The sequence below is a fragment of the Budorcas taxicolor genome, chromosome 10 (assembly GCF_023091745.1).
Source record: "Budorcas taxicolor isolate Tak-1 chromosome 10, Takin1.1, whole genome shotgun sequence".
Classification (NCBI taxonomy): Eukaryota; Metazoa; Chordata; class Mammalia; order Artiodactyla; family Bovidae; genus Budorcas; species Budorcas taxicolor.
This window is the reverse complement of record NC_068919.1, coordinates 13,371,357-13,393,161: the sequence shown is the minus strand read 5'-3', so window position 1 is coordinate 13,393,161 and position 21,805 is coordinate 13,371,357. Positions and strand designations below refer to the sequence as shown.

At 43.5% G+C, this 21,805-nt stretch overlaps 1 protein-coding gene across 1 annotated transcript in view; it reads right to left on the bottom strand.

Moving 5' to 3' along the window:
- Positions 1-21,805, bottom strand: part of DIS3L (DIS3 like exosome 3'-5' exoribonuclease) — a 32,194-nt gene that overhangs the window by 1,974 nt on the left and 8,415 nt on the right. The window contains exons 3-14 of the mRNA XM_052646442.1: positions 19,492-19,620; positions 17,640-17,775; positions 15,168-15,344; positions 13,703-13,781; positions 12,254-12,433; positions 10,044-10,213; positions 8,789-8,950; positions 6,632-6,879; positions 5,518-5,610; positions 2,168-2,701; positions 1,251-1,405; positions 965-1,143 (exon numbers count right to left, since the gene is read on the bottom strand). Coding sequence (XP_052502402.1) covers positions 965-1,143; positions 1,251-1,405; positions 2,168-2,701; positions 5,518-5,610; positions 6,632-6,879; positions 8,789-8,950; positions 10,044-10,213; positions 12,254-12,433; positions 13,703-13,781; positions 15,168-15,344; positions 17,640-17,775; positions 19,492-19,620 — 2,242 coding nt within the window. The remainder of the gene's footprint in view (positions 1-964; positions 1,144-1,250; positions 1,406-2,167; positions 2,702-5,517; positions 5,611-6,631; positions 6,880-8,788; positions 8,951-10,043; positions 10,214-12,253; positions 12,434-13,702; positions 13,782-15,167; positions 15,345-17,639; positions 17,776-19,491; positions 19,621-21,805) is intronic.

Genomic DNA, 21,805 nt, shown 5'->3' with positions numbered 1-21,805 from the left:
TAATAGTATGAAAGTTTTAATTATGCCTGATTTGTGTTGATGTATGGCAGATTCATTAATCTGATTTATTTCACTATAAACTGTACAGCAATTATCTTCCAATTAAAAGCTGAAAGTTTTGTGTACCTCTTTTGATTTAGTAATTCATTATTGCCAGGAATTTATCCAGGCAAAATGTGAGAAATCTGTAAAAATAGACATGAGGATGGTTGTAAACTAGATTGCCAGGAACACTGCTGCCTCACCAAACTTTCTGAAATGATGGAAACATTCTGTATCTGTGTTGTCCCTTAGGTAGCCGCTAGCCACACGTATCTATTAAGCATGTAAAATGTGGCTAGTGCAAGTGAGGAGCTGAATTTTTAATTTAAACCCACATGAGTACTGGCTACAAGACTGTTTAGTATCAAACTAGTGTTCTAACTGGATACAGATAATATTAAACATTTAGGCAGTTTCCAATCTGATGTTTAACCAAATGGTCTCGTTCTATCTAAGTTGTATAACATGGTCAATAGCAACAATATGAAATAAAATACAAAGTAGTTTATAAAATAATGATGTAACTATATTGATACAGTATCTATAAATAACAATGTTAAGTGAAAAAAGGCCCTACTTCAAACAGCAGGTATGATTGGATATTTTTATAAATAAAAAGCATTGTCTAGAATCGTTATTATCTTTGGGTAGCAAGATGATAGACAATCTTTCACATTTCTACATTTTGGGGGGAAAAATCTGACTCGTTGAATCTCATAAATCCACATTAAGTATTTCAGAACATTTGTAAATGTATTGAGAGGTACTCAACCAACTTTATGATTTTTCATCTTTCTCATTGATTGGAATAATTCTAGAGTTTAATTTGCTGGGATATACGGTACTTTGTTCTACTACACAATAAAGTTGATATTCTGTTAGCAAAAGAGATGATGGTAAGAGAATTAAAAATCCCTCTTACTCGGTTTCTGTTGTTGATATGTCTGCATAACTCCTCAAGATCTTTATTGCTGAATAAATTTTCCTTAATTTCCATTTTCTTATCTTCTGAAATGGCTGCCATTAGTAATCGGTGCACTATAATATCTGAGTATCTTCTTATTGGAGATGTAAAGTGAGTATATTTATCTAATGCAAGACCTTAAAAAATTAACCAAAAAATCAAAATAAACAACAATAACAAAAAACTTCTTTAAACAGTTTGCTCAAGGCTTTGGCCACAACAGAAGAAAATTGCAATCATTCACCATAGTGATGGAACTCTTCCTCGGCACATGATCCGGTGGAAAAATAAAGAGCGTTAGACATGGCCTGCGTAGCCATGGATCGAAGCAACTTGTTGACGATGGGATCGTTGGGGTCATTTGCATTATCCAGAGAATCAGCCAGTGCTTTATTGGACCTGACAAAAAATGGAAAAATTCTTATTTGGTCCCCAGCAATAATTTACAAGTCAACACTCAAGGAGAACCCTTTACTCACCAACTGAATATGCTCATCTCCCCATAGTTAAAATTTATTTGGGACACATTTCAGAGAAGCAACTTTTTTCAACTACAGAAATCTAACTTGCTTTTGAGATTTAAACAAAGAACATTTCAGAATTCAAATAACATTGTTTTCTGTTTTTGCCACACTGCACAGCTTACGGGGTCTTAGTTCCCCAACCAGAAATGGAACCTGGGCCACCGCAGTCAAAGCACCAAGTCCTAACCACTGGCTCACCAGGGAATTCCCTCCACTACCTTTCTTAAGCAGTGAAGAATAATGTGCTGAACCTATGAGGTGAAGTTAACGCTCAGCACACAGTGGGTGGCCAGGTACCTTTCGAGTTAAATTCCTAACACCCTTAACCTTAAACATCCTGTATAGGTCAATAAATAAACTTTTTCTTTTTTTAAATCAAGAATTATTGAGCCAAGGTCCAGTGGTTAAAACTACATGCTTCAATTCCTGGTTGGGGAACTAAAATCTCCCAAGCCATGCGGGGCAGCCAAAAAGAAAAAAGGAAGCCTCTTTACCTACATTATAGTAAATGAAGAAAAGCCAAGAAGTTTTCTCTTTTTGGTCAAAAATCTGGCTGTCACATTTTAATAACCACTGTAAAATATATACATGTACAGTAACCCCTTCCATTTTCCTGCCCCTTCAAGAGAGAAACTACCGTGTATCTATGAAGAAGCCCTTTGCTTTAGCACACTCTCGGAATTCGGAGAAAAACTCCTGGTGGGGAGGAGGGTGTCGGCGCAGCAAGGCTTGGTGAGGGAAGCTCTCCCAGATCTTCTTGGCTACCCAGTGGTTGGCCAGGATCATGCATTCAGCCACGGTCTCGTGGACTTCCAGGGGCTGCTTGGGGATGAGGTCGTGAATGTTCTTTTTCTCATCGAGCTGGATGCGAACCTCCACCCCTTCCAGCTCCAGGGCACCGCAGCGGTCTCGCTTGGCTCGGATGTGGCGGGCTATGTCAGTCAGCTTTCTGATTGCCCACACCAACTCCTCCAGCTTGGCTTGTCGGCTCTTCTCATCCAGATCCTTGAATTCCGGAATATCCTTCACAACGCTGAAGTTTCCGTCCAGCAAGTCTTGGGCTGCTTCATAAAACAGTTTGTATGCTGATCGAATAATGGTTCTGCCATACCATACTTTCTTAATTTCATAGGAGGTCTTATCTAATTCCCACATCACGCTTACGGCATACCTGCAAAACCAGTCACATTCATCATTGTTAATCCTACCATTTTTTGAAATGAACAGAACTAGAGCCTAAATTTAACGAAAGAAATGACGTTGCTATGGGTTTCCGGTCTGATGTTTCAATCCAACACTCAGCTGCTAAGGTGAAAGATACTTAAAATGAAAACAAGGTTAGACAAGGTTCTGTGGATCTCTGAGCAAATCTGAAATGAGTTCACACGAACTGTTGCAAGCCCAACTTGATGGTTCTCCATGTTCCTTAGAGCAGCACAGCACTGACAGAATTAGAGTTAAGTATTACTGGGCTCTCTAGCAAAGAGGAGTCAAGCCTTTCGAATGCTACTAGGTAACACTGAACTAGGATATCAGTCTTGACAGCAGGTTCATGAGCAAAAAGTTCACTTAGTAAAGAACGACTTTACCACCATAACGCTAACATCTGCAACTGACATCAAAAACAGAGCTAATTTCTTCAAAAAAAAAAAAAAAAAGCTAATTTCTTAACATGTGACGAGCTCTTTCATACCAATTACTAATAGATCAAGAAAGCAAAAGAAAAAGGGGCAAAAAACATGAAAGAGTTCATAGAACAGGATACACAAATGACTAAGGCATACAAAAAAAAAATTACTCATAGAAGGAAAAATGCAAATCAAAATCACTTTTAAGATACCATGTTCATTTATCAAATTGGCAAAGATAAAAAAACACAATATATTGTGTTGGCAAGGTTGTGGGGAAACTAGCGCTCTCATACAGTGACAGAGAATGTAACTGGTATAACCTCTATGGAAGGCAATTTGCTTTTTAAACACAAATGCATACACCGTTTGACACAGAAATTCTACTTCTAGGACTTTATCTTCCATAAACACTGTACTTTTAAAAATGTGAAATGAGCTATATTCCAAGTAATTCAGTGCAGCTTTGTTTATAATAGCAAAAACTTGGAAACAATCCAAATTCCCATAGATAGAGAACTGTTATTAATATGGAGTGATCTCCAAGATACGTATTGTTAAGTTAAAAAAGAAGCAAAGTCTGAAGAGTATATATATGGTCACCATTTGTACAACAAAGAAAGACCACATGTCCAGATATGCGCATTAGTGCGTGAAATAACAGTCCCTACCTCCTGACACAGGGCCCCTGACACCCTTGTAATTTCCTGGGAGACAGGCATGTCTTGTTCTAACGAGGCGGGCTCCTGCAGGAGGCTGGTCACCAGAAAGACCAAGCCATGATTAGAAGCTTTCAGTCCTGGCCCTCATTCTCTTGAGGAGAAGGGCTGAAAATGGAGTCTAATGGATCACGCCAATGTGATGAAGCTTCCATAAAATCCCCAGTGAGCGAGGTTTGGAGAGCTTCTGGGTTGGTGAACACACAGAGGTGCTGGGCGAGTGGCACCCCAGGCCTAGAAGCTCTGTGTTCCTTCCACATACCTTGCCCTACACAACTCTTTCATCTGGATGTTCGCCTGTATCCCTTATCATATACTTCTATACAGTGAACATAAGTACATTGCTTTGCTGAGTTCTGAGAGCTGCTCTAACAATTAATTGAACCTGAGGAGGAGGTCTGGGTATCTCTGATTTACAGCCAGTTGGTTAGAAGTACACGTAACAATGTGGACTTCAACTGGCATCTGAAGTGCAAGGACCAAGTAGTGGAAAGCTCTAATCCAGCAGTCCCCAATTCTCTGGCACCAGGGACCAGTTTCATGGAAGACAGTTTTTTCCACAGACCAGGGGTGGACTGGGGATGGCTTCAGGATGAGTCAAGAGCAGCAGGGTTCGTGCTATGAGAATCTAATGCCACCACTGGTCCAACAGGAGGCGGCGCTCAGGTGGTAACGCGAGCCATGGGGAGTGGCTGTAAACACAGATGAAGTTTCGCTCACTTGCCTGCCCACTGCTCACCTAGTGTGTGATGGTCTGGTGCCTAACTGGTACCAGTCCATGGCCTGGGGGTTGGGGACCCCTGCTCTAACCTACAGCGGGTCAGTCAGAAGCACGGTGACAATCTGGGCCTGTGACAGTGTCTGAAGTTGGGGAGAGGGGGACAGTTGTGCGAGGCTGAGCCCTTACGCTGTGGAACCTGATGCCATCTCTGGGGAAGACAGCATCAGAACTGAATCAAACTGTACGACACCCAGCTGGGGCTGCAGAGAACAGCGTGGTGTGGAGAAAGACCTCCACGTGTCTGGTGGCGAGCAGTGTCAGATGTAATGTGCCCTCTGTAAAGACAAGAGAGACTTATGGGAAAGAAAGAGCGGGGAAGAACTGGGTGTTTCCCCATACAGGAAGGTGGAAAACAGGGAGTGCTTTTTTGTTATAGTATTGTATCTAAAAAAATACATAAGAAATTGGCAACTGATGGAAAGGGGCAGGTGGGAGCCTTTCACTAAACATCTTTTGGAAGGTGTGAATTTTCAGCTTCAAGGACAGATATAAACTTTAATTACAACAAATAAACACAAAACTCCCTAAGTTCGTGATCCTTGTGAAAAACAGCGTCAACCAGGGAACATATATGTACAAAGTGACACACATTTGTTCTTAGACTTTGACTTTAAAAAGTCAACAAGAGGGAGAAGCAGCCTCCCAGCTGGGCAGAAGGAAAGGAGTCAAAAAGAAAAGAGGGGTGGAAGGGAAGGGAAGGGAAGGTGCGAGGAATAAAGCTGTCCCCAAGCAGAGGATTGGGGGGGAAGCAGGGGTGGGAAGGGCGGTGGGAAAGTAGGAAGCGGCCAGGAGCAGAGCCACCAGGCATCACGGAAGGACCAAGACGAGTGCTGACGATAGAAATAAGGAAGCAACTCACCTATCAACGCCTCCCAGGAGGGAGCACACGCCAGCGCTGAGGATGGCGGGCAGCATGTCATAGCGACGGTCCGCTAAGTAGTAAGTGGTGGCCCTGTGAACGACACACATGCAGGTCCGTGACCTTCGGCAGCGAGAGGCAGAACTGCTGACGGCACAGGCTGCGGTGAGGAAATGGCCCAGGGCTCCGCGCCAATCCCCCCAGGCTGCTGCTTTTCACAAAGTGCAGCAGGCTGGGCGACAAAGCTATGCCTGTGTTCCCACTTTTCTAAGTGGTGCCGCTTTGGGCTGAATATTCTTCCACTGATACAAAAGAGAAAGACAGAGCGGCACAAATCTTAGTTGTGTAGGAGAAATTAAAGTGTAATGACCCAGTATTTATATAAAATAGGATATTACTACATGAAAAATTGAACCCATTTCACTGTAGGGTACAACATGTGAAAAGCTTTTGTTAAAAAAGGAAAGGCAGGGGCTTCCCTGGTGTCCAGTGGTTAAGAATCACCTGCCAATGCGTGGCACTCAGGCTCAGTCCTTGATCTGGGAAGATCCCACATGCCATGGGGCAACTAAGCCTTTGCAACCTCCCTCAAGAGAAGCCACTGCAAAGAGAAGCCCGCACATCGCAACTAGGGAGTAGCTCCCACTCATCCCAACTAGAGAAAGCCCACATGCAGCCGAAAAACAAATAAAGGAAACGTAAATTGATCAAGATACTACTTTTCTAAAGGAAAAGGGGAAGTGGACTTCAAAATTTTTTTTCTTTTTCCTGGAAGGATCTTTAGCACTGTTCCCGACTGTGAAATCTTTATTTTAAAAATCTGAAACTAGCATGGGCTTCCCAGGTGGCGCTAGAGGTAAAGAACCCACCTGCCAACGCAGGAGATGTAAGAGACTTGGGTTTGATCCCTGGGTCGGGAAGATCCCCTGGAGGAGGAAGTCACAACCCACTCCAGTATTCTTGCCTGGAGAATCCCATGGACAGAGGAGCCTGGTGGCCTATAGTCCATAGGGTCGCAAAAAGTCAGACACGACTGAAGCGACTTAGCACAGTTGCAGAACACGTTATAGTCGCACACACACACAATCCTAGTGCTGATTTCTAAAAGTGGTACCTTGTCCTAGCTTCAGTGTCAACGTAAGAGTGTGGTGCTACAAAGTACGTCACATCTGCAATGTGGACTCCAAGCTCCAGGTTGCCATTATCCAAGGCTCGGACCGACAGGGTGTCGTCCACATCTTCACAGCCGCTGGGGTCGATGCTGAACACCAGGTGGGTTTTCCTCAGGTCTTCACGTTCTCGTTCCTCTTGGGAATTTACCTTCCAGGGATTTTCCGGTGTGTTGACTGGCATCTCACACATCTGTACAAGGAGAGGCCCAAGATTCAGCAATTCTGCACCAGAAGTTTCCATAAAAACTCTCTAACATTCTCCATGTGACCGCATAGAAACCCCATTCATTACTCATTGTGTGCGTGTGCTAAGTCACTCAGTCGTGTCCGACCCTTTGCGATCTATGGACTGTAGCCCACAGGCTCCTCTGCCCATGGGATTCTCCAGGCAAAAATACTGGGGTAGGTTGCCATTTCCTCCTCCAGGGGATCTTCCCGGCCCAAGGACTGAACCCGAGGTTCTTACGTCTCCTGCATTGCCAGGCAGATTCTTTACCACTAGCACCACCTGGGAAGCCCCTCATTACTCACTACCTTCTACCTATGTTTGTTTCCTTTGAGCAATAATTATTTATTAGGTGCCTAATAGATGTCAGGAGCCGTGTGAGGTTCTGGAAAGTCGGGACTCAATTGGAAAGACACAATCTGCCTGCCCTTGAAGGCTCTACAGTCTGACAGGAAATGTTCCAGAGCATTTACGGTCTCTTTAGTTGTGAGGGTTGGAGCAAGAATGAATGGGTGGCTTCTAAAAAGTACAATATCTACCGCATTTTCAAATGATCCATTTGTTTAAATATATTTGAGCTTTTAATTCAAGTCAAGCCCTGAAAAAAAATCAACATGTCCCAGATATTAAAAGCATATTCCCCTTTTAAAGCAGGATCAATCTTGGGCATTTTTTTTCTGCATTATTACCTATTCAAGCCATCAATTTGCAGTTAAGTAGGCTAAAAGGGAAGAATTCTAGTCCTATGAAGTCTAATTCATGTTTTATTTTGTTCCAACATTTTCACTAAGCTGTCAAAAGAAGTCAACAAATGATTTCGAGATACTAATGTTAAACATAAAATTTTAATAATGTAAAATATTCTAAAGTATTTTTACCATTATAGTTACTATTCTGTCAAAAATTATAATGAAAATAAGAACACCCATATGCTCTTAATGACAATGCAAACTGGCCCAGTTTTTCTGGAGGACAACCTGCCAATTCACAGCAAAAGCTACTTACATTTTTTTATGCCATTTGACTTGGTAATCTCACTTTAAGTATTACATTCCAAAGAAAATGATCAAAACATTAAAAAAAAAAAGTGATGTTTATGAAACATTTGAAGTAGCACCTTTTATAATACTGAAACATTAAAAATCCCAAATGCTCCACAACTGAGGAAAGCTTAAGCAAACTAGAGTACATCAATATAGAGTAATTTGCCATCATTATTAAAAATAAGTAGGCTATGTCAGCACACAGAAATAATTTTAAGTGCAAGAAGCAAAAAATAGCCTGTGTGCACTATGAATATAGCTATGCAAGAATAATAAACAAGATTTACGAGGATTTTTAACAGATCATAATGTGACAGAAATAGCTGATGCTTTATGTTCACACAATTTTTGTTTTCTGTAAAGGTCACAGAAATGATTTCCTAATGAGCATGACTGTTTTGACCCATGGGTCAGAGACGTATACCCAAGAAGCTGCTTCCCACTGCTTTCTGCAGGCCTCTGGTTGAATGAACAAGACAGGGAGCAGAGCCCAGTGGGTCTGTGACAACTAGGTGCCCATGTAGTTCCAGGGGACGGATGTACACTGACTATAAGCTACTGACATACCATTTGTAAGCACAGTTGGAAACATGTAAACATCTGAGAGCTATGAGGCTGTAAGAAACTAACTGCACTTGAAGTTGACTTCAATCTCGTTCAAACACAGAGTTAAAGAGGAATGAACTTTTCCCATTAGCTCTGGTTTAGACAGCAGTTTGTTACACAGTACAAAAATTTTTCTTTCTTACCGACAGAACAACAACAAGGGCAAACAAACGAAAAAGTAGAAAATGCCTTTTATCAGACCAAAGGACCGGGGCCAGGCTGACCTGAGCTTCTGAGAAGGGGACAACTGAGATGTTGTTTTCCACCAGGATGGTTGCAATTTCCCCTTCCAGATCTCCGATTCTCCCTAGAACACGCACGAAATGTCCATTTGGGTACATGGATGTCGACTCCCAGGAGTCGATGCGCACGACCACCCTGAAGTCCTGCACAGAGAGGGGGAAACACAAACCCAGTGTCAGGAGTTAAGTGGGTCAATCAGCAACACCAAACAAACAAGGGATAAACAGCATTGAGCTCCACAGAGAGTGGCCAATTTATTAATACAAATAACCATCTTCTTTTCTTTTTTTTCCTTTTATTGGGTTTTTCCTGTTTTACTAAATTGCCAGATGGTAGGTGAATGCTTAACCCAGTGCTTTGAAGGGAGGCATTACCTCTCTGCACCAAGTAAGAGGGCTGGAGACGGAAAGCTGAGGGACAGAGCCACCTATGACACATCCTAGTTAACACAGGCAGCCCAAGAGAAAAGCCCAACTATGCCGAGTCCAGATGAAATCTCAAAGCAAAAAATGTCCATTTGTGTGTGTTTTGGAGTTACTTTCTAATTTCTTAAGACATCTTTTGGTGGGGAGAAGGTTATCAGCGTGAACTGAACCTCACTACCCCATATTCCAGCAAGCCACAGATACAGAAAGCAGCTATTGCACCTGGCCTCTGAGAGCCTGAGTGAGGCTTCAGAATGGAAAGGAACACGATGAACAGGTTACAGGCTGGAGACATCCTGCTTCAGCGTCTCATTTACAAACTACAGAACATCGGGCAAATCAGACTGGGTGATGCCTACACCCTTTGCCACAGTAAAGGTTAATTTCTAACTTTCTTGTTTACGTCTTCTCTCCGGGGCTCCGTTCCTTTATGGATAATCGATTCTGCGAAGTACCACTATATCATCCCCACAGGGCAGAGCAATCGTATTTCTATATCACTTGCTGGAAGAAAGCTTGTTAGCGTTGGCAAAGTGTATCTATTGGAAGTTTCTGTGTTGGACAGCTGGATAATGAATGTTCTCTCCAGCTGTCCTGCACAGCTCTTTCTAGGACGGTTTCTCTCTGGCCTTCATTTATTAACCAAGGACTACTTAATAGATGGTTCTATATATTTAGAATTTTTAGAAAACAGGATCTCGGAATGCCACATGCCATCAATAATTTACCCCTTCTTATGCAAAGAAGTTAACAGCGTTTCCTGGTACTGCTCGAAAGCTGGCAGAGACCAGAGGTGAAGGAGAGGAGGTACCTGGAGGGCTTCTGCTTGTTGAGTGCTGATTCGGATTTTGGGAATTCTGTAATCCCAAGGTGTAACTAGGATTTTCTGAGCATTTTTGCCCTGTGATTGGACCTCTTCTATGGATGGAAATGTCACCACATAGTCCCGCCAGTTCTTCTGAAGGATGCCTACCACTCTGCCTTTGGGAAAACAAAACAAAAGAAACCTTCACTGGTAAGGTGTCAGCTAACTGGACTCTGACCAGCTCAGCTGTGAGGAAGAAAACAGGAAATGCAACATCCAGTTTTTTCAAGCACATCCACACAAGTTGAGAGATGCAAACATTTGCCTTCCTTCTAAGAAGGCTGGATCATTTTTTTTTAAGATGGGTAATTTTTAAAATAAACAGTTAGTATGCACGCCACCCCCGTTTTTTTGTGGTGTGACTTTTAGAAGACATTAGTCCCACTTTCTGGCCCTGACTTCACCAATCTCAGGTTTAGGTATGTTGGGAAAAGTCAATGATTTTCACCTTATTTTTTTTTTTTTTTTTTTGGACCACAGGGATCTTAGTTTCCTGACCAGGGATCGAATCCATGCCCCCTGCAGGGGAGGCATGAGGTCTTAACCACTGGGCAGCCGGGGAAGTCCCTGATTTTCACCTTTTTAAACCTATGCCTTCTGTTGTGCATTTTCACTGTCTTGCATTTTCCTACCAGCCAAAATCATTTGGTTCAACATTATTCACATAAAAAGTATACAAATCATAAGTCTGGTACGTAAAGCTTTTAATCATCACAGACTGAAGTCAAGAAAAGGCAAAGTGCAATAGTTAAAAGTGCGATCTTTGCTTTTCACAAGTATTTATGGAGCCCCTACAGGGATGAGGCCCTGTTCTAGGTTCCAGCAGGGAATACAGCTGCATCAGAACAAAGTCCCTGACTTCTTGGGGTTTACACTCCAGTCTGGGTGTCTGTGGGGGTGGGGGGCAAATAGGTGAGGAGTGAGAAAGCTAAGAGCTGCAGAGTAGCGTAAGGTGACCAGGAGGGGTGAAGGGTCAGAGTGGCAGCTATTTCAAATGAAGTGACTTCTGAGCAGAGACCTGATGGAGGAAAAGGGGTGTGAGGTTTGGGGAAAGCTTGCTTCTCAGGTGGTAAAGGACAAGTTGGTTACCGTGGCAGAAGCAGAGACCTGACAGGATCTGAAGATTTTAAAAGGATCACCGTGGCTCCCTTGCCAAGAAGACTCTCTGGGAGCAAGGACGGGCACAGGGAGGCAGGTGAGGCGGCGTCCGGAAAATCTCACCCGGAGGTCTTAGTGCCCTGACTTAGGAGCCAAGTGGCCGAGGGCAGGAGCGGCTGGACCCAGACCACGCCTTAAAGCTAGAGTGGACAGCACATGCTGATGTGTGAACAAAGGTGAGGAGAGCTCCAAGGTCTTGGGGTGACCAACTGTAAGAACAGCCTTGCCATTTACTGAGATGAGGAAGAGTCGGAGAGAAACAGGTTGGAGGGCAGAAATTAGGAGTCTGTTATTAGGTGTGCAAAGTCTGAGGTGCCTGTTAGACATCCAGGGGAGGAGGCCAAACAGATGACTGAGTAGACAAAACTGGATGCGGAGGAGGTCTGGGCTGGAGAGACAGTCAGAGGGCTGGAGGCAGCTCCTGGGGAGAGTGTGCGGAGAGGGAGAGACCCAGAGGAGGAGGAGGCCGGGTGCATCCGAGAGCACAGTAAGACGGGCAAGAACCAGCAACGGAATAAGGAGGAATCCACCAGTGGAGAAGAAGAGCCCAGAAGCTGAAGATGGGGCGGTGATCCGCCAGCCAAATGCCGCTGGTAGGTTATAGGTGCCGAGCACTGTGGGCAGGGAGGTCACCAGTGACTCTGACAAAGGACAAGAGGTAGGAGGGGGTGGGGCCTGGTTTTGGGAGAGACCAGGGAGAGAGGAACTGGAGAGGAGAGGGAGAATTCCCTTTTCAATGAGTTTCTCCAGAAACTGAAGCAGAGAAAACGGCGATAGCTGGAGAGGATGTGGGACCTAAGAGGGTTTTTATCTTAAGGTGAGACACATTATAGCCTATTTGGGTGCTGATGAAAACAAAATAAACTTGCAGAGATGGGAAACTGATAATGTAGGAAAAGAGACGATATCATATATTAATAATTGCAGTATTTCTGGACTAAGGAGAGGAAAAATAAACAGTCCCCTCCGATGGCCAGGCAGCTTTCGGGCTGGCTCACCTGTGGGCATGGGCTCACTCGGGGACTCGCCCAAGGCCTTGTCATCACCGTCATTCTCACCCAGGGCGGTGGTTCTCCCTTTCCATTCACTTTTAGGGAGCAGTTCGACAACCACCACGTCTCCATGAATTGAGCGGTTTCGAGCCTTCATCCCGTGGATTAGGACATCACTGACGAGATCTGTTTTGGGAGCAGCACAGAGAAACCCCATAAAGCCAAGGGGGGGTGAGGCCAGTGAGGCCTTTCAACATAATCTGTTCAAGATCTAATCAGCATAATTGCAAATAAAAGCTCCCTCCTTTCAAAGATGGAAAGTCAAACTGAAGGCAACTTTTGTTCCACAGGTTAGGAAGGAAGAAAGGCTGCTGCTAGGCCATGCTGTACAATGTGCTTTCACAAAGCCACTCCCAACCATCTTTTTTTTTTGGCCCCACCGCTTGACATATGGGATCTTAGTTTCCCAACCAGGGATCAAATCTGCATCCCCTGCCCTGAAGTGTAGACTCTTAACCGCTGGACTGCCAGGTGAAGGTGAAGGTGAAGTCGCTCAGTCGTGTCCGACTCTGCGACCCCCTGGACTGTAGCCTACCAGGCTCCTCCGTCCAGGGGATTCGCCAGGCAAGAGTACTGGAGTGGGTTGCCATTTCCTTCTCCAGGGGATCTTCCTGACCCAGGGATTGAACCCAGGTCTCCCGCATTGGAGGCAGACGCTTTAACCTCTGAGCCACCAGGGAAGGACAGCCAGGGAAGTCCCTCAACTGTCTTTTAAGGTAGCTTCCCTGCAGGAGACTGTGTCAGCCCACACTGGGACTCTGTCCCATACCTTCAGGGGCCACCTGGCCAGGGAGTGGTCAGCAGGCCACTGGACTGCAGAAACTGCAGAACTAGGAGCCTGACGAGCAGAAGCCCAGAGAAAGCTGTTGCTTCTCACCCTCCTCCAGCCTCACCCTGTCATGGCAGATCTAACAGTACCCTCTATTATGATCCAATTTATTCACACATGTTTTTTTCATCTGTGTTACTTTTTAAAAGACTCCAATGAGGCAATATATAGCTCAGTGATGCAGTACAAGACAATGTTTTAAAACCTCACAGGTTCGGCCCCACTGCCTACCGGGTGCACCATCCTGGGACAGTTACTTCGCTTTTCTGTCGTTAAATTTCTTCATGTGTAAAAGGCAGTAAACAATAACAATACCTACTTTAAGTGCTTAGAATAGTATCTGATACATAATAAGCAATCAATAAAATGGTAGCCATTACAAATCAGAAATTGTAGACAAAAAAGCTAGGGAAGAAAAAAAAACAGCCCGTGATCCCACACAACCAGTGTATGTGAGGATATCTGGCATGGCACATATGAAGCGACAGCTTCAACTTTGCTTTCTTCAGTGTGTAACATCAGAGTAAAAAAGCAGTATGGAAATTTATGCAAGGGTTATACTGAACCTGAATCTTTACTGCTGGCTCCTTGAAGTCGAACAAAAGCTTCTATTTGTGCTCTGTGTTTGTTGACATTCAGAGTTCCCTAAAATCAAAATCAATACGAAAAGCTTCTTTTCTATCTGTTTTAACCTCCAAAAGGCACAGCTCAAAAATTTTATGAAAATACCCCCATTATATTCTTATAAGGTTTATGATCCCTTTCTTTAGGAATAATAATAATAATTCATCACCAACGTTTATTTTCTCCAGAGAATGTACCATCATTTTGACCTACTCTTAGCTGTACTAAGTGTTGCAAGTGCTACGATTTATCTCACCTAAGTGATGAGCAGTCTTTAAAATATCTTCTTCCCCAAAATATCCTCAGGAATGCTGTAAACGTCATTACCAATTGGAAGCATTAGCCTCTCCAACAGATATAGTTTTTAAACACCCACATTCAGGGACTTCCCTGATGGTCCAGTGACTAAGACTCCTTGCTCCCAATGCAGGGGGGCCTGGGTTCAAATCCTGGGCAGGGAGCTAGATCCCACATACAACTGAGAGTTCACATGTCACAACTAAAAATCTCCCATGTCACAACAAGGATCAAAGATCCCACAAAGAAATAAATAATAAAAAAAAATCCCTACACTTAAGGGAGGGAGTTTAATGTGGTAGGTTCAACCTAAATCTATGTAAAAATCTGTATGTAAAATCGACGGTAGAACAGTTCTGTATCTTAACTGTGGTGGTAAAAACACAAATTTACACATGTGATAAAACTGCATGTGTGCACACATGCACACACAGAGTAAAGCACATGGAACTGTTGAAATCTGAATAATAATTTTGATTTCCTCTCAAGACCCTGATACTATCTGGGTCCTGGGTCCTGAGATAACACACAGACACATTTGAAAGGGGCAGGAAAATGGGAAAGGCATGAGGAAGTAAAATTTCAACAATTTTACAATTCTGCCAAATCTCCAGACCTTAGTGCAAAAAGATATTCTCTTTCCCAGTGCGTGCTAAGGCGTGTCTGTCTCTGTGCGATCCTATGGACTGTAGCCCACCAGGCTCCTCTGTCCATGGGATCCTCCAGGCAAGAGTACTGGAGTGGGCTGCCACATCCTTCTCCAGGGATCTTCCCGACCCAGGGGTCAAACCAGCATCTCTTGCATCTCCTACATTTGCAGGTGGTTCCTTCACCACCAGTGCCACCTGGGAAGCCCACGGGAGGCATTTAAAGGCTACCTGTGCGATGCTTAGTGTGTAACCTGATTAAGAGCACTAGGGAGTAGCTCCAAACCCAGGGGCGATGCCTACGGAGGGGACTCCCACATCGTCTTGAACACTGGCGACTCTGGCTTACGGAGGCCATCTCGCTGACAGCCTTTGAAATCAGAGGCCTGGGGCATGAGCTAGATAAAGAAGAGCAGGAAACACACTGGTTGGTCCTGCGCCGATTCTCCACCGCCACCCTCACCTGGACGTAGCGCCCAGACTTGATGCCGGCTTCTAGCACTTCGAGGGGTACGTGTTCTGGGTACTCCTTCCCGTGGCTCTCCTGACTCTCATTCTCTCTTTCTCGTCGCGACTGAAGGATAGACTCACAGAGCTCACGGGCAGCCTTTAAATCAGGCCAAAAATTGTCTAGGTAGTTCTGCATTTAATAAAGGCACAAGAGAAACATGGTCAGGAGATAAAGGTTCTGTTATAGCAGCATTATGAAAACTCCCGAACAGGAACTGCTGGCACGCTGTTTTCAAGAGGTGTTATATGGCAGTACCCTCCCGAGCCTCATGCTACCGGTTCATTTTCTACCATCTCATTAATCCTGGCAGTCTTGCCCAAGGAACCGCAGGAGAGGCTGTTCCTACCGTGGAACGCTTCTACCCCCTGATCACTCTGCAATTTCAAGTCTCCCTCATTCTCCAAAAACAGGCAAGTATGTGCACACATCCGGGCTGCCCGTCTTTACTTTGCTGCAGATAACCGCCCCCAGTGAATGGAGAGGAAAAGCTCCTAAATGTGCACTTTTAAAAAAATCTTGAAATGTTTGAGATTATAAGAAATCTAAATAACCTGGCAAAAAATGGTGAGGAGTAAAGTATAATAAGGCAGAGTCTCCCCTCCCTCAACCTATAGGCAATTTCAGATGCGCAGAGAGGAGGAAAGGAAAGAGGTTTCTGTTCTTTGGTGTTAGGCTTTCCAGCCTCATAAATTCCCTGAGGACCACATCTTCTTTTGTGACTATGCAGATATAGTCACAATTCGTGTGGAGACCTTTGTGGGGATGCTCTACCAATGTGACGACCTGGTATGAGACATAATTCCCAAACAAGTGTCAGGGTCCCCTCCAAGTAGAACATTACTGAATATTATTGTATTTCTTGGTGTAACTTGCAGAGAGGCCCTAGATAAGACACCAAGGTCAACACCCAGAGGAGACTGGTGAGGCTGCCCACGCTTCATCTACCTCGTGTCCAGGCTACATACGCTCACTTCTTCAAGAGGACTTTATTGTCCTCACTCCTTCCAATCTACCTTCGAGTCTCCACAGAAAATTCTGGGCTTCCTGCTCATCTGAACGTCACAGTATCTCTTTTTCTCTTCTATCATACACTGCTACAAAGCCCTCAGTCACACAGTTTGCTTAGGAAATGCTATACAAAATCAAACTGTACTATGCTACTGGGCTACAGAGAAAAGTAATTTTCACAAAAAGTAGAAAAACGTAATTTTAGTCAACTGTCCTCTGCAGGAATAAGACATGATGTATTGCAACAGAAAAAATAAGTGACACTGCCATTAATATCCAGCGCCCCTGGATTTTTCTGGCATGTCAGAACACTTTTTCTTTATAGCAGGGCCAAGAAAATTCTATTGGCAAATCTTCAGCAATACATGTACATGGGAACCTTTATAGGATCTGCAATTCAAAATCCAACTAGATGTTCTGTAAACTGACAGGGGTAATGGAGGGCCTCATTCTAGTTTCTGAATCAAAAAACAATATTCACCATTGAAACCTGATTGACCAACTGGGCCGGCAGAAGTGACCAGTAATCTCTTGAGAGATTAACAGGCATCCTATTCTCCAAAAAGGTACCTAAGAAATAGGAGAACTGTGTTGGGTCAGAAAACTCAAAAAACACTCACTGATAATGCTGCTCCTGTCTGTTACATGGACACCAAGCTCGTCCAACAGCCTTCACAGAAGTAATATCACAGGTCACCTCTTCCCTTACCCTTACTGACCTACGCCCAAGGTCACAAGTAAAGAAGTGTGAGGAACATTGGAATAGCAGAAAAAGAAGATTGGCCTTTAAAACTATGTTTTGTGTATATTCAGCAGAACAGCTTTGGAGTCAACAGAGCATAGTGATTAAGAGCTTTGGAGTCAGACTGCCTGGGTTCTCATCCGAGTTCTATCACTTTCTCTCTGTGACCTTGGGCAAGTTGCTTTAGCCTTTCTGTGCTTCAGTTTCCTCACCAATAAAATGGGGATACTAACCTGTCTCAAAGGGTTGTTGTTAGAACTAAATGAAATAATAAACTCGGAACAGTGCCTGGCATAGATAAATGCTGGCTATTATTTTTAGGTAGAACCATGTAAAACTGCCATTTTGTTCAGTCAAAAACAACAGAATATTGGCAATTTTATAAGATTCAACCTATCATCATTACTACTAGTATTATTGTTATAACTCTAAACATGTGTTCACTGTCAATAGGCGTTTACTGGTCTGCAGTCTTAGAAACTAGGCCTTACAGTCACAGGGAGTTTGCCCAAATTTGCCAAAGATAAGATTAATTAGGTGGAGAGTGATAAAGACACGGAACTTCTTAAAGTCTTCATTCTTTATTTTCCCTTTTCTGTATTGCCAAAGGGATCCAGAGCCTTATGAGTACCCCTGTGGAAGTGAACACACACACACACCCCAGCTGGAAATACCTTGAAGGAAATCACAAACACTCCTTCTGTTTCACTTCCGTACTGCTGAATTGCCTCTTCATCTTCTGTCACCATAATGATGGGCATCCTATCCTGGCAGTGATGATAGTACCAAGCGGCTGCATTGTAGATGCTCCTAGAAAGCAAGGGGCGCGTGAGCCCTCCCAAGGCAGACAAACCCAAGCTCTTGATCAGAACCTCACACTTGGCTTTCAATCTGCTCCCCTTTGGTTTATACAGACAACCATTCATTCATTCACCACGTACTTCCTGAGCACCCATTATAAACATGTCCTGGATTGGGTACTCTGGGGGATAAAAAGAAGAATCAGAAAGTGCTTGAGATCTCTTTTTTCTAAGACATCCAAGTACCACAGAAACCTCATCCATTTCTTGATATGTCCTAGAAACCATGAGGCTCTGACACCATTAACACTTTTTAACTTGACGGATGAACCACATAGCACCACAAACAAGCTTTTGGCTAAGAGAAAAAGTAGGCTGGACGCAAGTGGCTGAAGATCATAACCCAGTAAAGGCAAAATCCAACACAGTACCACGTGAAATGTCTGGAAACCTTCCTGAGGAGAATCTGAATTGAAAATGGAGTCTAGGTCTGGAGATGTATTCAAGAAAGGATCGTGTCTCTGATGAAGTGGATGGACTTGGAAAGTCAGTCTCTGTAGGCATCTGTCTCCCTTTCTGCAAATGAAGATGCTATATAAGGCTCCTTTAGTTCTAGAATTAAAAGACATTCACTGAGCACTGACTGCGTGCAAGGCTATGTAGTTAGTAAGTGTGAGTCCTCACATGTGACCCAATCTAGCAAAAGATTTGCTTTTCCCTTTCTGCTGTGGAGCCCTGTGGGAACTTAGTCCATTAAAGACTCAGTATATATCAGTGCTTATTTTGCTTTAGAGAACTTAAATATTTAATGGCTACACAGACAAAGAATCACAAGGAAAAAGATGATGTAAATATTTTGTACAGCTAAGCTATTTTAAAACTACAGTCTCTTTTGCCTTCTACAGAAGAGTGTAGCAGAAGCTACGGGTGCCCAGCACCTGCACCCTAAGGCTGCCTCTGGCTTCAGCTGAGGCGGGGTGACAGTTCCGTCCCTTCTCAAGGGCCCGCTGACTGGAGTTAACACCCTCAGGGAATGACCCTCAGCTAGAGTGGTAACGAAGGGCCTTCGCCTCCGCCCTTGGAGCATGCTCTGCAGAGGTCCCCAAAAGATGGAGCCTCAGTTTCCCTCAGCAGCAACACATCCTTTACTGTTTTCCCTGCTTCTCTGCATCACTCTCCCCAGTTCCTCACTCCTGCTTCTGGGAATTGCTTCTCACATAAACAACTCATCTCCCAAATCCTTGCCTCAGGGCTCTGCATTTAGGTACACAGCCTCAACTATGACCCCCACTTCCTAAAACAGCTTGACTAGAATTAAACTATGAGTTTCAGTTTAGTAAGACAGATGGGGATATTAAAGCAACTTAAACCAGAGAAAGCGAGATGATCTTAGCTTAAAAGTAGGACCTCTCCCTGCCATACACACACACACACACACACACACACACACTTGCATTAAAGCTGTGACTTCTGGATCCTATTAGCTTTTAGGGGCCTGGGGCAAACTTACTGTAGCCACCTGTATCTCCTTAATTACAATTTCTAAAATTGTATTCAAATGACATCTCTAGAATGTGGACACATTAAGCATTTCGGTATTAATCACAGTTCCAGAATAACTGTTGGTTTGTTCTGGCATTATATTGAGATCAGCTGCGATATAACCAACGGTAGAGAAATGAAAGAAGCTGACAGGGTGAAAACCTGGCTGTTATTCAGGCCATACCTGCTCTGCCACTTCTCCATGGACTCCCCTCTTTCCCGAGGGAGATAGCAGGACTGCTGGAACTCATTAGCGAAGAGGACACAGTCATGGCGCGCATCCTTTAGGAGATTCCGCAGTTTGTTATACTGTCTGTGACACAGAGAAGAAGAATCAGTCTCACGTAGCATGTACTCATCTCCTGCCGGCTCTTGCTGAGGTTCAGGAAAGATGAGGTGTTTTAGAGTGAAAGATTGATTATTTAAAGCCCGAGAAACACTGATTTGTATTGGCCTTAGTGTGTGCAGCGCGCTTGGGCTGCTGTTTCTCCGTTTCACCTGCTGGAATGGGCGTGGGCAGAGCCTCATTAGCCAGCTCATCCATCAATTAAATTCCTCTACATCCCTTTCCCTTTCTGAGACCTCTGGCTGTTTATTATGTAATTATACGACCTTGCCTCATGTAGCCCCTTAGTCAAAGGCTCACAGAGGCAAGCAGAGTTTAGGGCTGTATTTTTATACTTCACTTTATTCCATAAATGACATTGGGTTTTAATACATTTTATTTTCTGCTGGCAGATCTGGAAAAGGCATGTAAGGTAAGTTTGGGGATTTATCTGTGAATTTTATTGATGCAGCCACACCATTTACATGAATGAAGGCCAACTTCATCTGTGAGACAACTAACAGAAAGTTTTAAGGTTTTTCCCCATCAGGAGATCTTCCTGTTAATCTCAGCCAAAGCAAATAAAATGTAAAGTCTCATTCAAGTCAGTTTCTAAGAAGGTGCTTTTCAATTGTCTTGGTAATATGAAATATATAATATTCACAATTATTTTAAAGGAAATAAATTATTTATTTTAAAATGGATTAATATTAAATCAGATGTTAAATTAACATATAAATTATCCAAGGTAGATGACTGGCATTTAATATAATAAAATTTGTGTCCTTGCATTCCTACCTCCAGCCTGCCACCATGGATTTTTAAAAATGAGTCTTTTCAATAAAGCAAAGGCAGAACTTTAACTTTTTTCCTCTAAATAAATGCTATCAAGTCTATATCGTCTCAACACTTCATTGGAAAACAAGAAACACATTTTACTTTCTTAGTAATTCTAATTTTGAGCCACTTTAAAAGGAATCAACAGCAAAAAGAATCATCAAGTAACTACAACTTATAAAACTGTCCTAATGAACAAAAGGAGTCAGCTTCATTTATGTGAATGGTAGCTTTCTTTCATAGAATTCCACTGTGTAAACAAAAGCTGCTCCTTTCCCCTGGAAATGCCTAGAACATATTAAATTTATAATTTTCCCACTTTCACAAAGATACACTTGAAATCATTTTTCACAGCCTCTGAGAATATGCACAGAAGAGTCTCCATCACTGTGCTAGCAAGACCCAGACCCTCCTTACCAGGTGGCTAGGCAAGGACTTTCACTTTCTGCTTCACACATTTCTGTCATGCATGAATTTTTTAAATGAGTACTTTTCTTGCTAAGCAATAAAAAATTCTAGAAGAGGTTTTAAAAACATCTGAAATTTATTAATTCAGAGAAAATACTGAAAAATTATTGCCTGTTTTTCCTGATCTCCTCCAGTGTTTTGCTCCCTTTAGCCATATCCCTAATAAAGCACCTGAGTTCAGTGCAGGTATTGGCTGCACTATACCAGACTAAACAGCTTGCAGTTAGCAAACTCCTTCTCTGTCCTCTGCTGAGGGCCCTCAGGGGAACCATCTAGATATTCCCGATGCTGCCCTTCATCTGTATGGTCCTGCTCATGGTGAACGCAACACAATCATCCAAGTCACCACATGTCCCAGCAATTCACTGCTGGGTGCAGACCTCGAAGGACTGAAAGCAGCGTCTCAAAGAGATATTTGCACACCCATGTTCATAACAACATTATTCATATTAGCTAAAAGGTAGAACCAGCCCAGGTGTCTACAAAGGAATGGATGGATAAACAAAACGTGGTATATACCTTCCATGGACTATTACTCAGCCTTAAAAGCGAAGCTCTGACATATTCTACAGCACAGATGACCCTTGAGGACATTATGCTGAGTGAAACAAGCCGGTCACAAAAGGACAAGTATTGCTTGATTACACTTATGTATTTTCCCGAGGAGCCAAATACACGGAGACAGAAAGTAGGACAGTGGTTGTGTGTGTCAGCGGGCAGGGCGGTGTTGCGGGACTTGGGGGAGGGGGATGGGGAATTAACATTTAATGGGTTTCAGTTTGGGAAGATGAAAAAGTTTTGAAGGCGGGTTGTTACAACAGTGTCAGTGTATTCAATGCTACCAAACGGTATACTTAGATAGAGGTAC